The 21,014-nt window shown below is 46.0% G+C and overlaps 1 protein-coding gene across 3 annotated transcripts in view; it reads left to right on the forward strand.

Annotated features, from left to right (window-relative positions):
- The window catches only part of zranb2 (zinc finger, RAN-binding domain containing 2), a 107,726-nt gene that overhangs the window by 42,689 nt on the left and 44,023 nt on the right, over positions 1-21,014 (forward strand). For 2 of the 3 annotated variants that reach the window (XM_072511040.1, XM_072511038.1), the window contains 2 exons: positions 137-304; positions 562-3,211. In XM_072511040.1, the coding sequence (XP_072367141.1) occupies positions 137-304; positions 562-625 (232 nt within the window). In that variant the 3' untranslated portion in view covers positions 626-3,211. Of the gene's footprint in view, positions 1-136; positions 305-561; positions 3,212-21,014 lie in introns of those variants that run through there. The other variant, XM_072511039.1, reaches the window with a different exon arrangement.

A 21,014-nucleotide genomic window follows, 5' to 3' on the forward strand; every position in this document is an offset into this window, starting at 1 on the left:
TCCTGCTGTAGTGATAACCTTGCACTTAAACAGTTGGTTAAAATTAAACCAACTAAAAGCAGTCAAATGTAACCTTGAATCTGTTGGATTAATAGTTGGCATAAATCTAATTTTCTCCCAATCAATCAAAATCCAGCTCCAGATCACGCCGGGGGTCTTCATCTCCAAGGAAGAGGTCTCGCTCAAGTTCTCGATCATCATCTTCCTCTGAAAGAGGCAAAAAACGAAGCCGTTCCAGGTCATCATCCTCAAGTGGCCGCAAAAAAACTAGACGTTCTGACTCAAGATCTTGGTCTGCAGAAAGGTTTGGGCTTCTGTAGAATAAGATTACTAGAGTTTTAACAGGACTGCAGAAGCCATCCCATTTAAAACAAAAACTTGTTTTGTTTGTTAATATTATTAGAATTAATAAGTCAGAGGATGCTTCTTTACACAGGTTTTGGGCTTTATAATAGCAATGCATATTTTCGGTATCTTAATTTAGAGGAGTTACTTAGAAGATGTAACTGCAGTTTCCCAAAGTTTCAGCTTTGCACACCTTGTTGATTTTGTCTTTTGCAGGCGCAGTGGATCATCCTCCGGATCCTCTCACTCGGGCTCCCGTTCAAGTTCTAAACAGAAGTAGCCTTTTAACATCTGCAGTTTTTAAAAGTTCAGTAATTTCTGGAAAAATGCATGAAACTTATTTTAAAGTTATTAGTGTCTTGAGCAAATCCACCTGAGATGTTGTGAAAACATTTTTTTAAAATTGGGCCTATGTCCTGATGAAATCTTGCTGATGTAATCTTAAACCTATTGTTGCTTTGAGTGTGTTAGAATTGTACTCCAGTCTATTAAATTAGTATATTAAGCCATAATAGTTTTTTCCTCGTGGAAAACTGATTTTGATGCATTTTTATTACAAGAACCATAAAGACTAGTGAGTTTAGAAGTGTACATTATGTATACATCTGTATACCTACAGCATTATAGTGCAGAGGGTCTGTGTAAGTGCATGTGGTCTTTAAAGGAAGAGAAACTTTAAAGAGATAGTAAATTCTAGGGGAGTAGTTGTTCAAATTACTTTGCCGCGTTATGAATCAGGATACAGTATTGGAAATAACAGAATTTCTATTTGGCAGTTTTGTTAAATATCAGTTTGCAAGAATTCAGACCCTCGAATCAGGACTCCCTCTTAAGTTTTTTTTTTTTTTTAGTGATCCTTGTGCTTTCCATTGTAAACTGAAGAGTAAGCAACTTCAAACCAGTCGAGAGCTGCACTAGATTTCCAGTACCTTGGAAAATCATGTTTTGTTAGAAAATCTGCATCTCAATGTAGTTTTCCAGAGTCATGGAGCTTTAGCCAGTTAGATCCACTACCCTGTTATTCCCTATAGGGAAAAGCTGGGCTACTCCACCCTATTAGAATAGTTGAATCAACAATATAAGATTTGTTTGCACTCCCCTATAAATACTTCCATTCAACTTTTTTATGTGCCTCTTGGTGATTTGAAAAAACACAGCTTTGAAGCTGTTTACAGCATTTGTTTTGTGGGAGGGCAAATTGCAGAAATCTAGAGCCTTATGATGACCCTTCAGTTTTGGGCTATGTTCAGTTATCTTTAATGTGCTTGGAAATGTTCATAAGTTTGAAAAAGAATTGCGGAATAGCATTGAATGGTTCCCATTTTACATCAGCATCCTTGAGTGCAAAGGTATGTTTTTCAACCTGTGCTGGACTGAATTTAAACATAAGTGCCAAAGTAAAAATAGCTTGAGCAGTTTTGATGCCATTTTTAATGGGTACCATAGCAGATATTACCTACTTGTGGTCAATCTGCCACAGGCCACAACGACTGGTGATCAGAAATTTGTATTTAAGAAGTCTTCCAGGACAAACTTTCAGATTCTTTTTGGGGACTGAATAGAGTTAGCTAACAGCTTTACATGTCCTGGGGATGCTGTCGCTAATGTAAAAATGGGAAATGTTCCACATTTGAACATTGACAGATTGAAGAGAAAATGTGAGGAAAAATATGGAATATTTGCAACATTTTCTTTATTTTCATTTTTTAATGCATTAGTGCATTTTCAGTCTGCAACCTTATTTAAATGTTTAAACAATTGGATATACTGAACCGTTAGAAGTTGTGGACTTTATAAAATCATTTTCAAAACAAATAATTCATTAACTATCTTCCATCTTGATGACTTGTTATGGCTTAATATACCCCTCTAATCTTAAACCTGGTTAGAAGAAAATGGTATTTGGATCATCAAACAGAAGCTCTGCTTTTCAGAACTCCAAAGGTGGTTTCAGCTATATTAAATGGTAGAGGAAGGTAAGTATACAGCCAAAATTCTAACTTCGTAAATTGTACTTGGCAGTACTAATTGCGTACTTGGTGCAAATGTGGACATTGTTTTTAATGGTTTTTTTCCTTCAGTTTTTATTTTCTTTGGTTATCGTACAGGCACCAGAAGTGTTAGGCAAGTAAGGGTTGGCTTTGTTTTATTTTGGAGCATACACCATATTGCTTAAGTGGTCTGGTTTCTTGTGATTTTACAGTTTTAATCTCTTTAACACCTTCTTTCAGAACCAACAAGTCTACACGTCCATTTGTATTTGTAGCTCGTATTAAACCAACTTGAGGAACATGTGACCAATATCTATTACTGTGTTTTGGGATTCAGCTCTGGAAATATTGGAAGATCTGATTTTTGTGCAGGATTCCTGAGCGTAGACTTTGAGTGTAACTTTCATGGGCAACGATTTTTGCAGTGGCATTAATGTGCATAATAGTTAAATTTACAGGTTTACATGAAGTAAGGAGTGTAAATTAATAATGTGACTTTCATTTGCATTTTCAAGACTAGTTTTATCAAAACTAGTTATATTCAAAATTCTGCAGAATTTTGTCTGCCTTTAAACTTTGCCTATAATCTCTTTCTATATTTAAAGAATTTAGCTGAGACCACTTAATTTGATGGCTAATATATGGATGGGGTTTTGGTAATTTCATCAGTCGTAAGTTTTGGATATTTGTAAATGGTAAAAGTGCAAATAACTTGCTTAAGGTCATCAGCTTGTTCATCTAGCCCTGTGAAATAGTTTTCATCAGAAACAAGAAAAACTATTTGTAGACCATGTGTATGTAAATAAATCTTCCAATGGTACATTACCCAATGTCATGTTCAAGCACCAATAAAGAAAAAAAATAAGTGGTTTGAATTGCATTTATCGAATTGTTTTTGCTGTGGTTTCTGTTAATTTGACAGTATTTTAGGGCAGGTTGACAAATTTTAATATGTTCCCTCATTTCTGCCTTGAAGAAACTTGGTGTGCTTCAGATATGCACTCGTTTTGATCAGTATTCTTCTGATTTGCAAAATATAAAGATACTTTTAAATAGTAAAATTACAGCAAACACCGTTTACAGTGGCAGTTAATGTCAGTTCAGACAGCCTGAGCCCTGGCCAGTGTGTGCTGTGGCTTTGTAGGTGACAAAGGCTGGATTTACCATCCTGGGACGCCCGGATTGTATTCCCCTTTGGGACGGAGAATTGGGCGTTGGGGAAAGGAAGGGTCGATGCCGGGCTCCGACCTCTGAATCGAGGTACATGGCATGCACTAGCGGGAGCATGTAAATGAAATCAAATGGGTCTCGAGTCCGTGACCGGAAAGCAGATGGGCGCAGATCACTAGTGGTGTCTACCAACTTAGCCCTGGCATGGTGGACCTCGCAGCCGGCCAAGTGAGTAAACCCCCCCCCCCCCCCAAACAATGCGCTGCCCAGTCCCCTTCTACCAGACCTGCCCTCCAGAGACCCCTGTAATGCGGAGGGGCCCTCCAGTGACCGCTGTAATTGGGGGGGGGGGGGGGGGGAGGGAGGAGATATAGATCCCAAAGGCACCTGTAAGACGACCCCTAACCCCCAGGGATACCTGTAAGAGGCCACCCCTCCCCTGGGGACCACTGTAATAGGGCCTCCTGGGACCGTTACACGAGGGCCCCACCACGTGGCTGCCCGTGTCTACTGCAAGTGTACCCCCGCGCTCAGAACCTCTGTAAGAGGGTCGTCTTCCCCGGGACCCTTGTAATTGGGAGAACCACCTCTCTGGGACCCCTATAATAGGGAGAGCCCCCCTGGGACTCCTGTAGTGGGAAGACCCCCCCCTCCGACAGGAACCCTGCCTAAAGGAACTCTTCCTTCTCTCTCTCTTCTCCCCCCCCCCCCCCCTCCCCTCCCCTCCTCAAAGTAAAGAGACCCCTGCCTGGAGGCTTGAGAGCAATCCAGACAGGGGCAGTTAGAAGAATTACAGCTGTAATGTGTCCATTTGTCAAAGGAGAACAGTTGTGACCTGCATCTGGTTCCCACAGATTCATTAGCTGCAAGTGGTGTGTGATTGACAGCTTTTCAAACCATCTGCAGCTTTGATTCATTCATCTGCCTTCAAGGTTCAATGGCCTAAAAACATTGACCACATCCAATCACTCAAGCATGTTCACCTCTGAAGGAAGAATATAGTCTCCCAAGCAGAGAATGCATCCCATAGGGTACAGAAATTCAATGACTTGTTCATCAAACTTGTTGCTCATAGTGTTGACAGAGCTGGGACTCTTCTCCAATAGAAGGAGAAAGTGAGGAGAACAAGCCAAGTGTTTGGTGCTGCCCAGGCTTTGGTAGCGGTGTGAGGCACAATTTCAGAGGAGGGAAGCACAGAAGCTGTTTCTGTCACCTCCATTTTGGTTGTGGCTTGCAGTTTGGAAATGCTGGTCTAAAAGTTCCCAACTATCACATTCCAGTCTGTGTTGTAAATATCTGATCGCCAAAGGCCTTGAGGGAATTTTGCATCGGCAGAAGGGCCTCTGCATTGTGTCCTTTAAAGTGAGACGCCTGTTGAACAGCAGACCACTGTCTGGTTGGAATCACTGTGTTGCTAACTTTGGTTGGCTCGTAATTCGTTGCCCGTTGGGTCTTTACTGAATTTGCTCTGTTTCTATAACCTTTCCTCTAGAGTCGCAGGTATCTTTATGATACCGCCACGAGGTTCAAGTTCAAGTACTGATCAATAACTCAACACACCAATTAGTAAGATTCAAATCAAAACACATTTATTATACACAGTAAATCACTACTCATGGATAAACTCTACTTTCTAGACTATTCTCTATCACTAAAAGGCCTATACTTAGCTTCGGAACTGGCCCACCAGGTCAGGGGAACAAATGGCCTTTTGTTCGATCTGAGTCTGCAGGATTCAAAAGCTGGATTGGACGGTAGCTAGGAGCGCCTATTTCGTAGCGTGCATTGACTGGAGACTTACTTGGTTGATGCGGCAGCTTAGACAGTTCACTCTCACGGGTTGACTCGAGTTGCTGAGTGACTCTGCCAAGAAGGACGATTTGAACTTGGGGCTTTACTTTATAGTCCCCAGGGGCTTCGGGGCAGACCCCGTATCTGGTTCCAAGCGATTGGACTACGTTCGGATCACTTGGATCGATTTCTCCAATACTGGAGTTGTTCCCTGATCGCTGGGCAGTCCCTAGGTGTCCGTTGGCCTTCCTTTGTCTTGGCTTGGCCTTATTCACCTTAAGTGTTTCAATTGTGCCGGGGATCACTCATTAATATGCAGATGGCTGCTGGTTTCAGTGCTAACTCAAGCATGTTCACCTCTGAAAGAAGAATATCGTCTCCCAAGCAGAGAATGCATCCCATAGGGTACAGAAATACACACCGACAAATATGGCGTGTGGCCGTGGAACTTCCGAGTGTACAAACAACACTTAACAATAACACTAACAAACAACATTGAACAACATGCTGCAGGTTCCATCAGAAAGGACACCGTTTCTCCCAAGCGGTTCCTTTTTAAAACATCTGGACACTTCAGTTATCAGTTGCAAAAAGGGTCGCAAAGTGGTTCTCGTTTTGGGAGTCAGACTCAAAAGTCATCCTCTTCTCCCGGATGCCATACTCTGGAATGGATGAGGGTTGATAAAGCTGCATGGTGTGACTTAGGGTCCATCTTGTCATTTCGGACGAGCCTGTATGAATTGTCGTGGTGCCAAAAAGTTGTATCTAATTCTGTGGGGACGGAGTCGTCATCGTAGGGCGGTGGTCTTTGGTGGGGTTTGTTGAGGAATGTGATCAGGAAGGGGTCACTCGAATCTTGTTCAGATTCGCTGGGTGCGGGTCCTGTTGCATGGGGATAGTAGGGAAGCGTGCTGTGGCTATTGTCTGTGTCACAGTCGCTGCTGCTGCTGTCTGTGGGCGTTCTAGGGCGGAGTCTAGAGTTCGGGGATGAAGTCGAGGGCGAGTCCGTGGGTGGGGTGGACGTGTTGGGGGAGGGTAGGGATACGTTGGCTGTGGGCAGGGTGTGGTCTGCTGCGTCGAGCATGACGTGGTGTGCATGGTTGGACTGTGGGCCATATGCCTTAAGCTGGTTAATATGGAACCACGCAGTCTTTCCGTTGGGGTACTTAATTTTATACACGGAGAGGCTTACTTTGTCCGCAATGGAGTACGGACCCGAATACTTCGGTGACAGGAATGTGCTGGGGTTGTAAATGGAGAGCATGACCTGCTGTCCTACCTCAAACTCAGTCGCATGCACTGTCTTGTCGAAACAGGCCTTGCTCTGTTTCTTTCTAGTGCCTAATCTTACTGCGGCTGCTAGCTGAGCTGTTTTTACATTTTCGATAACTTACTGCATTCTCGTGTGTGAGGGCCGTCACTTCGGGACTGGTCAAGTCAAGTCCTAATAAAAATTCTGTGCCTTTCATGGGGCGCCCGGTCATGAGAGTGGGGTGTATCCTGTGGATGTCGAAACAGTATTTCTCAAAAACATCAGCACAAAAGGGAGGACTGAATCCCAAGTGGTGTTTTGTTGGACCATTTTTCTGAGGGTTGCTTTTAGGGTCCGATTCATTTGCTCCACGATACCACTTGACTGGGGGTGGTATGCGATGTGGAATTTTTGGGTAATGCCAAATATCGTGAGGACGTTCTTCATGACACGTCCCGTAAAATGGGAACCTTGGTCGGATTCAATGCTGCGGGGGAGTCCCCATCTCGTAAAGATGTGGTGGGTTAAGATCTTGGCTGTGGTCTTTGCCGTGTTAGTTCTGGATGGGAATGCTTCTATCCATTTAGTAAAAGTGTCTATGACGACTAATACGTTCTTGTAACCATTCCTGCAAGGGGGCAATGGTCCTATAAAATCAATCTGGATGTTACTCCAGGGGCCATTAATGGGGCGGGTGTGGCTAAGCTGAGCTTTCTTTGCGTATCTGTCCGGATTGTTTTGGGCACAGATAAGGCAATTCTCAACATAGTGCGTTACTTCTTCTTTTAAACTTGGCCACCAACAGAGCTGCCTGAGGTGGGCTGTAGTGGGATCAATTCCCTGATGCCCATGACTGTCATGGAACGAACAAACAAATAAGCTGATTCCTGACCTGTTCAGGAACCACATAAAGGGTGTCTTTTCGGACCACACCGTCATGTGTGGTTAGTGCATTTTTAAATCTAACGTAAGGTGCTGGAAATCTTCCTTTCAAAATCTCCCCGAGATTGCTGTCTTGCTTCTGGGCCTGCACTAAATCCTCGATATTAGTCTGTGAGACCTGAACTGCATTCACTGGGGTGCTTTCGGGGGGGGGGGGGGGGGGGTGTCCAAAAATATCCATGCCTTGAACCTGTTTTAGCCAGTGCGTCGGCTTTTACATTTCCAGGTGGGGAGGAACGGTGGTGACTTGAACTTTAACAATTCCAAATGTCCTGTCCTGTGCTTTCTCTAAAAAGTGGCGGAGCAATGGGGCTGAAGGGAGGGGTTTTCTGTCTGCGGAAACAAATCCTCTTGCTTTCCACAGGGTTAGGAATTCTGTAAGGCTGTTGCAGACATAGAGGCTGTCCGAGTATATGTCTGCTGGGCTGGGGAAGGAATCTGGGTGATCAACAATGTACGCAATGGCTGCTAGTTCTGCCGCCTGCGCGCCTAAGTGTCCTGGTAGTTTTAAGGAGATTTCTTCTAGGGCACGTCCCTGCGCGTCCTCGACATAGATGCCGCATCCTGTAATGCGCTTCCCGTCTAATACTGTGGAAGAACCATCCACATTTATCCTCAAAGGTGCGCACGTGTCTGTGTGTTGGGGGCTCTGGGGTGAACTACCTATCTTTCTGGGGGGTGTTTTTGTAATAAAGGGGCCTGTGTTGTGGTGCGGTGAGATGATTTCACAATCATGGGGGGTGCCTGGGTACTGAAGGTTGTCGGCTAGGGAAGTGTGGGTCTTGGTCCGTTTAACAGTGATGTCCCATCCCTGCAAAAGAAGGGTCCATCTGGCTGCTCTAATCTGGCTTACTGTACCCTCCTTAAGTCGTCCATCTAGTAAAAGTTGGGTGGGGATGTGTTCCGTGAGGATTGTGATGGGGTTTAGTCCGGTGATGTATGAAAAATATTGGACCGCCCAGAAAACTGCGAGCAGGTGCCTTTCTCAGGCCGAAAATCCCTGCTCCACAGGATCTAAAACTCTGGAGGCGTAAGCCACGGGTCTTAATTGTTCATGCCATTCCTGGAGGAGCACGGCCAAAAGGGTACGGTCTGTGCTAGCTATCTCTATAGCTTAGGGGGAAAGCGGGTCTGGAACCTGTAGTGCGGGGGGCTGCAATGAGGGCTCTTTTCAAAGCATCCACAGCATCCATATGCTGCGGAAGCCATTCCCAAGGGGCTCCTTTCTTTAAGAGTTCCAAGAGGGGTGCTGCCTTGGTGGTGAAACCGTCAATATGGTTTCGGCAGTAGCCAACCAGTCCTAAAAACGACCGGAGGGCTGAAACATTCTGGGGAAGGGGCAATTTGACAATCGAGTCAATTCTTTTATGCTCGATTTCGCGTTTGCCATGCGTGATGATCGTACCCAAATACATCACTTGTGTTTTCCAAAATTTGGGCCTTTTTGGGGTTTACTTTGCATCCAATTTGCTGTAGGAGTTCGGACAGAAGCTCGATGTGCTCTTCTTTGGTGTCTGTCTGCAGTAATAGGTTGTCCACATACTGGACCAGACATTCGGGGCGAGAAAATTTTGATAATCCATTTGCCAGCTGTCGGTGTAAAATGGAGGGGGAGTTGTGGAATCCTTGTGGAAGGCATATCCACGTGTACCGCTGACCTTTAAAAGTGAAGGCAAATTTGTATTGGCACGCTTTTGCCAATGGAATGGACCAGAATCCGTTACTGATGTCCAAAACCGTAAAATATCGTGAGTTGAGTCCCTGTTTGAGCATGGTCTCGGGACTTGTGGCTACCGTGGGGACTGCTGCGGGGGTGACTTTGTTGAAATCCTGGTAATCGATGGTCTGTCGCCGTGATCCATCGGGCTTTCTCACTGGCCAAATCGGGGCATTAGAGGCTACTGATTTAAGTACGCCCTGCTCCAATAAGCTGTCAATAACCTTTGAGATTTCTCCCTCTGCCTCTTGGGGAAATCCGTATTGCTTTTGGGGTCCAGGGTCAGGTCCTGTGATTTGAACGGAACCAGTCATCTGGCCACAGTCGTGTTTGTGGGTTGCGAATGCTGTCCTGTGCTTCTGCAGAACTGCCCTAACCTGCTTGTCTGTGCTAATTGTGGTCGGGTCAAACCAGAAATCGCCGACTGCGCTAATCTTGTTTGCATACTCACCTACTGTGAGCGTTGCGGGGGCTCCTGCGGATTTTGCCATTTTCCAGACACATTGATTTACTGGATCAAATGAAAGGTTGTGGGAGTTCATGAAGTCAATGCCCAAAATGTGTTCTGCTGTGTGGTCCAGATCGACCAAAACTATGGGGTGTTTTGTGGTATTATTGCCAATTTGAATGGGTACGGGGCTGTGATATGTCCCTGTTGTGAGTGACCTGTGAAGCCGCTGAGGGTGATTGTGGCTGTAGTGGGCCACGTGTCTTTTTGGAACATGGTGGAGGAATTAATTGTGCGGGACCCCCCTGTGTCCCAGAGAAATTCGATGGGCTGTCCCCGTACTTTTGCTGCAACTACTGGTTGGCCGCACCTGTCCCAAAGGGTGTCGCAGATCCAGGTGGGGAAGCCCGAACACCGTCAGTCAGTTCCGTTCATGTCTGTCTGGTCTGAACGGGTACTCGCACTGTATGGGCTCTGTCCTATTATGCAGAGTGCCTGCCTGCTGGGCTCTCTGTGGCTTTCGTGGGGCATTGCACTCTCGTGCAAAGTGACCTCATTGTCCACAGTTGTAACACTCCTGTGGTTTCTGTGGGGGGCTGTTCCTGCCTTCGTTCACCCATGCGGGGTTCTGGTGCGTCTTAACTGTGTGGATATCTGCCTCTGCCTGCTGTTCTTCGGGTTTCTTAATTACGGGTTTGTTTTGGACAGATTGCTCCCAGGTGCGGGACTGTCTTTTTAAAACCCATTTTTCATTGTGCGCTTCTTCTGAGGGGTCATAATTGGTACAGACCTTTTGTCCTGCCTCTGTGGCATGGGAGATAAGGGTGCGGGTCCATTTGACCATACCGTCTTGGGACAAATGGGCGCGGTCTAAATTGCCGAAAACTGCTGTAAAATGAATCCACAGGCGTCCAGCAAACGCTGTGGGGTGTTCTGTCTTTTTCTGCCTGCACTTATTCAGGCCTTCTACCGGGTCACCTCTGTTGTAGCCGATCGCATCTAGGATCGCTGCGTGCATCTCTGCAAGGGTGCCTCCTCCTACATTCTGTGGGTCGGGAAGGGCTGCTACGACTGAAGGGTCTAAACTCAAAACTGTGAGCTTCACGTGCTCGCGCTCATCCAGGCCGTACAGGATCGCCTGCTGCTTTACTCTAGCAAAGAAGTGGTGGGGGTCTGAGGTGGGGAGGAACGGTGTGATCTTTTTGCACGCGTCCCGTAATTGGATCACGGTTAAGGGGGTGGTGTAAAGAAACTCTGCGTCTCCTTCCGATGTGACTGTGCGGTGGGTAGTGACTGGATTCATGGGAACCTGATCTATCTGTTCTGTGGGGGGGTTGGGGTGCTTTTCTCCTTTGGGACTTTCCTTGCGCACATGTTCCCTGAACATATCTATGCGCGGTTTCATTTAACTCTTGCCAATCAGGGCCGTCTTCCTCATCTAATTTGGATCCAAAGGTGCTCTGGAACCCATTTTGCACCGAAAGCAAAGACTGCAGTTCCGCAATCTGCTTCCTGCATTTTGCATGATCTAATGAGCTTTGTCTGTGCTCCGTGGTGGCAGTCTGGAGTGCTCTTAATGCTGCCTTTAGATCGCTGCACTGCCTTTGCAATGCCTCTCCCTGTTTCGCTGTCTCTTCTCTTACCAGGAATGCACGTTGCGTGTCCTGATAGGCCTTTTCATATTGGGTTTGGAAGCTGCTCAGATGCGCTAAACAAGACTGGTGTGTCCACTTAGCATCATCCACCTCTCCGTCCTTTGCTGCCAACTTCCTTCTTAATTCTATGTTCTCTTTCTCGATCTCGCTAACATCGACCTTGCTCATTCGATGTGTCTCCTCTATCTCTTTGCGGAGCGTCCGAACGACCACCTCTGTGCCTCGCAATTCTGCCAAACAGGACACGATTGCCATCGGTTTGCGAGCTTTTCCCAAGCTTTTCTTATGGATCTCTGACAGGTTCTCCCACCAAGTATGTCCTATACTCCTGGGTCCTGTTTCCTCATTATCACAGAATTCACTCCAAAGGGGCCATCCCTTCCCTTTGAGATATTTCCTGATCTCTCCTTCCCAAACGGGACACTGACCTCTGCTGCTGGTCGCTGCGACCACAAATTCTTCAGGGTTCATGAGGCGTTGCATTGCCATCTTTCCTCTCTAAATACTCTCTTAAAATTTGGAACGAGGGGTACTAAGGCAGTGCTGTAATTACGGGTACTGCTTTCGCTATTTTGCGGAATATAAACTCCCGACAGTTTTTCGCAACAAACGTCTATCAGTTTTACCTTATAGCCCTGTTCGTTGCACATGCATTAACACGCTTCCGAATTACGAGGATTGATCAGAACTGCTTGAACACTTGTGGGTTTTTCTCTTCCCAAGTGGATTCTAATTCAAATTTTGGGGTTCTCCCGGAGTGATTAAGCCACTTCTAAGTCGGGTCCCGTCAGGATGTCGCCAGTAATATGTTGCTAACTTTGGTTGGCTCTTAATTCGTTGCCCGTTGGGTCTTTACTGAATTTGCTCTGTTTCTATAACCTTTGCTCTGGAGTCGCCAGGTATCTTTATGATACCGCCACGAGGTTCAAGTTCAAGTACTGATCAATAACTCAACACACCAATTAGTAAGATTCAAATCAAAACACATTTATTATACACCGTAAATCACTACTCATGGATAAACTCTACTTTCTAGTCTATTCTCTATCACTAAAAGGCCTATACTTAGCTTCGGAACTGGCCCACCAGGGCAGGGGAACAAATGGCCCTTTGTTCGATCTGAGTCTGCAGGATTCAAAAGCTGGTATGGACTGGTAGCTAGGAGCGCCTATCTCGTAGCGTGCGTTGACTGGAGACTTACTTGGTTGATGCGGCAGCTTAGACAGTTCGCTCTCACGGGTTGATTCGAGTTGCTGAGTGACCCTGCCAAGAAGGACGATTTGAACTTGGGTGCTTTACTTCATAGTCCCCAGGGGCTTCGGGGCGGACCCCGTATCTGGTTCCAAGTGATTGGACTACGTTCCGATCACTTGGATTGATTTCTCCAATACTGGAGTTGTTCCCCGATCGCTGGGCGGTCCCTAGATGTCTGTTGGCCTTCCTTTGTCTTGGCTCCTGCTGGCACCGAGGTGTCTGGCTTGGCCTTATTCACCTTAAGTGTTTCAATTGTGCCTGGGGATTGCTCATTAGTATGCAGATGGCTGTGAGTTTCAGTGCTGTCTGGGCTTTTGCAAGTTCTAATACGCAGGATTTCTGCACTTGCTAGTTTTTGCCTGTGTTGGCTGAATTTCCCTGTAGTCTTTGCGGTTCTCCATTTTAAGTCGGATAGTGGCCAACCCAGGTGGCTACAACTGGGCGAGCCAATATATTGGTGATCAATGCACTGCTGCAACATTTTGTCCGCCTTCACAACCATCAGCTAATTGACTGTTGAAGGATTTTGTTGTGGTTGGAATTTATTGATTGATGACCCTTGCTTGTGTCACCATTGTGCTGTAAAGTAAGTTGAATAATGTCACAATTCCCCCCTCGACGTCATGTTGGAGCAAGCTGCGGCTACCAACCACCTCAACGGGTGGTGGATGGCCACATCAATCTCCAGATAGATCCTAGCTGCAAAATAACCTGGACCTCTTCTAACAAGTAAGCAGTTTGGGACTGCTGTGACCAGGTATTTAGACATAGAATTCAAAAGCAAAGGTTGAGCTTTTATAAATCACTGGTTAGAAAGGACTTTAGAAAGGATGTCAAGTTCATGGAGAGAGAGATTTCTAATGTTATCAAGTTTGAGAGAATTGGGATTGTCCTTCAAGTAAAAAAGGCTATTAGGTGATTTAAGAAAGGTGTTCAAAATGATTAAGGAGCTTGAGAGCATAGATCGGGATAAGCTTGCCTTGCTCAGAAATAGGTTAGTTTCTGACCAATTTGATTTGGATTCACTGGCATCCATCTGACAGCAAATTACCCAGGTATGTCCTGTCCACAAAAAGGCACAGCTTCCTCACAGCGTCAGTGACCTGGGTTCAGTTCCAGCCTTGGGTGACTGTGGAGTTTGCATGTCCTCCCTGTGTCTGCGTGCGTTTCCTCCAGGTGCTCCGGTTTCCTTCCACAGTCCAAAGATGTGCTGGTTAGGAGGATAGACTATGCTAAATTGCCCTTAGTGTCCAAAAAGGTTAGGTGGGGTTACTGGGTTACGGGTGTGGGCTTAAGTAGGGTGCTATTTCCAAGAGCAGGTGCAGACTCATTGGCCAAATGGCCTCCTTTTACACTGTAGATTCTATGATTCTGTCCAATTACCACCCCATCGGCAAATTATTGGGCAGTGGTGCCATGAAACTGTAAGTGGCACTTGTTCACTGATACTCAGTTTGGGTTCTTCCTGAACCAGTCACTCCAGTTCTCATTCTAGCCTTGGTCTAGACAAAGAACTTCCAGAGATGGAGAGTGATGTGTTATGTACTCTGGGATAACACAGGCTGCAACTGGATGCAGCTTTGACCAAAGGATACTCCAGACCTTGAAGTTAGTTCAATCTGATTTATTGAACCAGTAGCACAGTTCTCTATGAGTTCGACTCTCTGCTAACTTAAGTGTGGTTACTCTGTCTGACTGGACCAGACTAGCTCTTAGCCCACGTGCTGGAGGTGTGATACTGTACATACACCCCGACTCACTCTGTAGATGTTCATCAGTGGAAAGGCGGAGTGTGAGTGCCTCATGCCTTTTATAGTGAGATACCACCCCTGAGTGTCCTGCCTGCTCATTGGTCATGTCCTGTTCTCTGTGTTCATTAGCTGCCTGTCTGTATATCATTGTCTGCATATCATGACATCTCCCCTTTTGTTTTTATGTTTTGTTGGCAAATGTTTATAAGTCCAGTCTCTGGGGCTTGCGTCAGATCCTTGTCGACCACCGGAGAGGTGGTGGTGGGGGCGATGGCGTCTTAACAGGCGGGATGGAAGCCTGACTGGTGGTGCAGACCTGCACAAGGCTGCACAGTCTCCAGGCTTCCCGCAGTTTAAACATCGCCTGCCTCTTGCAGGGCAGTGTTTTAAGTGGGCGTTGGCGCAGTTCGAGGACGTCTGCGTCCTGACGCTCCGCGTGTCGTTGCACATGTGCAGTGCGGGTGTCGGCTGCTTCGTTATCCCGTTCGCATCGCGCATACATGGGGTCCCGGGAAAAGCGTGCAAAATGGCCGCTTTCATCAATGCTGAGGCGCTGCATCCAGGAGATGGCTGCACACACACTGCCTCGTGGGAGGCAAGTTTCTCATTTTCAGCCGATTTGTACTGGGCATAGTGATTTTTTGCGTGCTTATGCACTGTGCATGTTTCAATTGCGACTGGCAGAGTCATATGCTTGATTTTCAGTAGCTGCTCTCTCAGAGGATCAGAGTGAACTCCAAAAACGATTTGGTCTCTGATCATGGAGTCCGCAATATCACCAAAGTTGCAGGACAGCGCTAGCAGGCGGAGGTTAGTTAAGAAGGAGTTGAAAGATTCATCTTTACCTTGTAGACACTGTTGAATATGTCGCGCTTGAAGATTTCATTGGTGTCCACTTCACAGTGACTGTCAAACTTGTCCAGAATGGTCTGAAACTTTGTCTTGTCCTGGCCTTTGGTGAAGTGAAAAGAGTTGAAGAGTTCGATGGCTTGAACACTCGCTGTTGAGAGGAGAAGCGCGATCTTCCTTGCATCAGACGCTCCCACGAGGTCTGAAGCTTCGATGTACAGCAGAAACGTTTGCTTGAATGTCTGCCAGTTGGCACTGAGATTGCTGGAGGCCCTGAGCTGGTGAGGAGCCTGAATCTTCTCCATGGTGCCGGGATCCATTCGCTGGTTGTCACGGAACGGACTGAGATAAACCATCTAAATTAAGCAGTCTCCTGGTATCATGATGTGTTATGTACTCTGGGATAACTGGATGCAGCTTTGACCAAAATATACTCCAGACCTTGAAGTTAGTTCAATCTGATTTATTGAACAGTTAGCACAGTTCTCTAGGAGTTCGACTCTCTGCTCACCTAAGTGTGGTTTCTCTGTCTGACTGGACCAGACTAGCTCTTAGCCACGTGCTGGAGGTGTGATACTGTACATACACTCCGCCTCTTTCCACTGATGAACATCTACAGAGCGAGTCAGGGTGTGAGTGCCTCGTGCCTTTTATAGTGAGATACCACCCCTGTGTGTCCTGCCTGCTCATTGGTCATGTCCTGTTCTCTGTGTTCATTAGCTGCCTGTCTGTATATCATCTGCATGTGCATATCATGATCTGCATGTCTGCATACCATGACGAGAGTGACTTCAGTAATGACCACCTTCCCTTTGTAAGGTTAGGCCTGAGAATGTTTGCTCGTGATTGCAGTGTTAAGTTTCATTTGCACTTCCTCAGATCACAGCGCCAGGGACCTGGGTTTGATTCCAACCTCCGTTGACCTTGGAATTTGCACTTTCTCCCTGTGTCTGCGTGGGTTTCCTCCAGGTTTCTGGTTACCTCCCACAGTCCAAAGATGTGCAGGTTAGGTGGATTGGCGATGCTAAATTGCTCCTAGGTGGGATTGCTGGGATAGGGCGGGGGAGTGGGTCTGTGTAGGGTGCTCTTTCAGAGGGTCAGTGCCGAATGGCCTCCTGCACTGTAGGGATTCTATGATAATGAAGCAGTCTGTGCTTGCATGCAGCAAGACTTACACAATATTCAGGCCTGGACAGATAAATAATAATCTTTATTATTGTCACAAGTAGGCTTACATTAACACTACAATGACGTTACTGTGAAAATCCCCTAGTCGCCACACTGGTGCCTGTTCGGGTGATGAGTAACATTCGTGTCTGCCAATAATCATCTTGCTACTGAACTGCTTCAACAAATTTGAAACTTTTTAAAGAACGAATCTGGAGATCATGTGATGTGAGCACAGGTGCGGCTGTGTTTTTGCAATCTCTGGCTTTGCTCGTCTTTTAATCCGTCTTTTCATCCTTGTGCTTTTTTGTATTTTCTTGGTTTACAAATGTTCCAACTAGTTGGTCAGTGCTTCTGCACGTTGGAGGTGAGTTAGAATGTTTAAATACTCGCTTGTTCATGGCAACTGGAAGGAGTTGGATGGGGCCTTGCTGTTAGTGGAGCAGTTGCTTTTGAGCATGCTCTTGCCCTGACGGTGCAGTGTGCATCGACGGATGATAGCTGCCAACGAAGGTGCTGTTCTGGCTGGAAATTTCGACTGAGGTACAGGTCGTCAAGGTCCCATTCCAAAAGTTGTGGGGTGTTTTTATGGAGGCACACGAGGCGGTTCTTGCAATAGAGAGAACACTGTCCCTGGTGGAAGCCTGCCTCTATACGGTTGAGTTCCTGCTGTCGCCCATCCTGATAAGTCGGGAGAGAGAGAAGGGGAATAGGAGAGGAGTGCTGCTGAGTCGCCTCTGAGGCGAGGCATTAGAGAAGTTATGTTTCGGGAATCTCGATCTGGAGGCTGGGCAAATTGAATTCGATAGAGCATTTTGTCACTTTTTTCCATTTACAGGGAAGTGAATGATGTGGTTGTGATGGCCTGTGCTGCGGATTATCCTGATTTCGCAAGTTCATATGTTTAGCCGATGTTGAATTTGGGATTTGTGCACAGTCTTTATTATTTATCCTAAATTTATTTGAGTGTTGTATTGTCTTGACAGTCCTTGTAATGGAGGGAGGGAATGATTTTTGCCTAGAAGGAAGTTGAGCAGAGCCAGTGAGGGATGGAAGTTGATAGGGTCAGTTTGTCCTTGCTATGGTTGAGGAAGGTCGTGCCCCCCGCCCCCCCCGGCCCCCCACCATCCGAGTTAGAACTAACCAGTTTTACTATGTTTTTCTATTTTGTTATTCTAATTCAGCGCGTCCGTGCAATCTTTTTTAGGCCCAGGCAGACTGCTTGTTATCCTGATGAGGATTGGGTTATATTTGTCACTTCCTTGTTGTGGAGTCTGTCTTTTCTCCTGATATAGGTCTCCCTCTTTGGGTGTTTTCGTTGCTGTTGTTCACGGAGGGTGAGGTTGGCCCTGAATATCCCTTATGGACTGTAGGTCCATGATCCGGCTGGGTGCTCCCCATCCTCGCCACACACCCCAGAGGATTTCTTCTCTTTTCTCCCATCTTGGGAGAGTGGGTGGTGGTGGTATTGGTTCTGGTGCTGGCTTAGCCTGGTGGGGAGTCCTGGATATTGGTAAAGGGGGATGGGGACGATGAGGACTGACCCTCCCTCCCAGGGCGCCCGCCATGTGGAAGTCTTGACAATGATTCTTGCATGGTGCTGGGGTTCCCAATTGGCTTGAGCCAATTTCTATATCCTTTCTCATTGATTGGGGGAGTAGTGCCTTGTCCTGATTAGGACTGGGTTGGTGCAACCTCGGTGGGATGTAAGGGTTGGTGTTGTGTTGAGTTTCCTGGAGTTGGGTTCTCCTGAGTCTTTTGTAACAGTGCTGGGCTAGGCCAGGTGCCGTGGTCGGTATCCTGCTTTCCCCAAGGAATGAGAGTGCTCTCTCTCGACGCCCGTAGGGAGAACCGAGACTGGCTGGGTCTGGCACCCAGGTGAGCAATGACTTTGGGACAGACCAAGTGTTGTACCTAAGAGTTATCCTTTTTTTCCCTTTTTGTTTGGGTAGGAGTGAAGTTCCTCTTTGGTTCAGTTTACAAGCTTTCGTCCATTTTTGAATGCTTTTGGCAGTAGCTGGGGGCTCTTCAGTCATCTGAACGATAAGTTTGGATAATTCCTCCTCTCTCTTTATACTTCCTTCTGAGAGACCCTGGCGTGTGGCTTCCACTGAGTTTCTTACTTGTTCTTAATTTTCTCCTGAGCTACTTGTGCTGATGAGATGATGAGTTTTAATATATGATTGAAAGAGCGGTCTTGTTTGATAACAGCTCTTGTGTTAGCCCTACCCCTTTTTCTTGAGTAGTTCTGTTTGTAGGAGTGGGTTCCCTGGCACTAGCGAGGCAGGGCTGCCTCCCTTGGCACCCACCTCCCCTTCCTGTGGGGTTGTCCTGACGGCCCCTCCTCTCCGAAGTTGGGTTCCCATTTTCAGCTGGGATCTGATAGTATCCTTCTTGGCCTCGAGCCTCATGGCTATTCTGGTGTCCTCCAAGGGGGTGTGTCATTGTCTGGCGGCCTGTTTCTCCCTTGGATCTAAGACCCGGTGGGTGGTGTTTGGTAGCTAGGGTCTTGCTTGCTCATTGGTGCTTGTTTCGTACTCTTAATTTTCTATGGGAGACCCTGTGTTTGACGTCTGAAATTTCCTTGGACCCCTTGTACCCGGTCCTCTCCTGACTGCCTTGTAATTAATTATATGATGGTTGTCTGCTCTGTCCTGGGCCTAGAAGAGAGTTTGATTGTGTTGTGGGTGTCCTCCCTAGCTCTGGGGTTCTCGGGGATTTTTTATTTCTGCTTTTGTCTGAGACTATTTCTCAAAAATTCTTTCTCAAATTTATCGTTGCGACATGTGACAATCTGGTTAAAATTTGAATTGTGACTGCAGAGTTGTGGCAAACGAATACTTTGATCCCTGAGTACATCTCTCGTGAATGTCAGTTGGGTCATTGAGCGATTGGGGCTATTATTCTTTGTGGGGGGGTTTCCTGTGGTTTGGTTTCAAACTAACCAACCATCATCTTATTCACCACCTATGTCAATACCATACATGATAAATGTGTAATGAATCGTACAATTTCCAAGGCTATATTTTTAACTAACAATCGAGGGCAGTTGGATATTCCCCAAATCAAAATAATGCAAACAGTTGTATTTGAATACAGTTATAGTCACTAGGTTACCTTTGGACAACCAGCTGGCAGAGTGGTCAGATATAAATGCGGCCTTTCCAAGATGGTGAGTGTGATACTGGGATTTCCGAACAAATCACCTCCTGCAGTAGATTTTGTTCCAATATTAATGCAAGTGATTGATCCAATAGGTAGGACGGTCTGAAATACAAACCTGAGTGTTTTGTACTGAAAGCTATGTTCGTAATTGGTTATACTGCATTCAGCAGTGTCCCTATAAAAACCTCAAGGTTACAATGCCTTGACACTGCTACCTTGTGCCTAAATTATTTATACTTTAGAACATAGAACATACAGTGCAGAAGGAGTCCATTCGGCCCATGTGTGATGTTTCTCATAAGCAACTGGAAACAACTTGCTGAGGGGTTTCTACGTATCAAATAACTGGCTGTCCCAAAAAGGTTTAATGGATTCTGATGCAGACAAAAAAAGTCTCCTTCCCCTTCCAGCTCATCCTAATGTCAAGATCAAATGTATCTGCTCTCATTACCTGTAATTTGTATATTTTGTATAGAAAGAGATATTTTGCTTGTTCTTGAAGTGTTTATTCAAATTAAATAATTCAATGAATCCAGTTCAATAATTCAACAGCAAGCTTTGAGAGTTTAAAATAAAGGTTATTTATTCTCTCAATTACCCCAAATTAACACAATCTTTGTATCTCTCCTCTCATACACACACACATTAATTACAGATAATCGTGCACTTTTATAGATTGGTTACTCAGTTGCTGATTTATGATTTCGGGTCTCCCATGTGAGTAGTCTTGATTTTCTGATTGGTGGGATAATTTAAAGTTGAAGTGAGTGGCTTCTAAAGTTCACACAATTGTGAGGTTTCTTGCAGACATTTTCTAGGAGGTTGGTTCTCAGGTGAAATTTGGAACACTTTAGCTGTTAAGAATCATAGAATCCTGCAGTGCAGCAAGGGACCATTCAGCCCATCGAGTCTGCACAGACCCTGTGAAGGAGCACCAAGCCCAATCCGCCTCCCTATCACCACAACCCCACCTAACCTTTGGACACCTAAAGGCAATTTAGCATGGCCAAGCCATCCACCTAACCTGTACATCTTGGACTGTGAAACAGGAGCACGAGGAGGAAACCAACCAGACACGGGGAGAACATGCAAAGTCCACACAGTCACCAACAGTCAGAATCAAACCTGGGTCTCTGGCGCTGTGAGGCAGCTGTGCCACCATGCCGTTTTGACAACATGTAGTTAGTCTAGTTCTAAGACTGGCTGTTCTGAGGGATATGTTGACTCCTGGGGTATAAGGGTGCAGACCCAGAAACCAACTTTGAGCACATGTCTGTTCGGGTACCGTGTCTGATGCCTATCCTGTCTACTTCGGACGGTGCTGGCCATTGTGATAGTGGTGTGGTGTCTGGACCAGAACCCCAATTTTGGCTGAGATCTTGGACACTAACCCAACTATTTGCATTTGATAAAATTGTGAGGAAATGTTACTGCATCACAGGAGTGATAACACTGGTCAGCCGATAACTTTCATGTTAAATTAAACTTTAATTTGAACACAGAATTTAGCACATTAG

This window comes from Scyliorhinus torazame, chromosome 7, assembly GCF_047496885.1.
Source record: "Scyliorhinus torazame isolate Kashiwa2021f chromosome 7, sScyTor2.1, whole genome shotgun sequence".
Classification (NCBI taxonomy): Eukaryota; Metazoa; Chordata; class Chondrichthyes; order Carcharhiniformes; family Scyliorhinidae; genus Scyliorhinus; species Scyliorhinus torazame.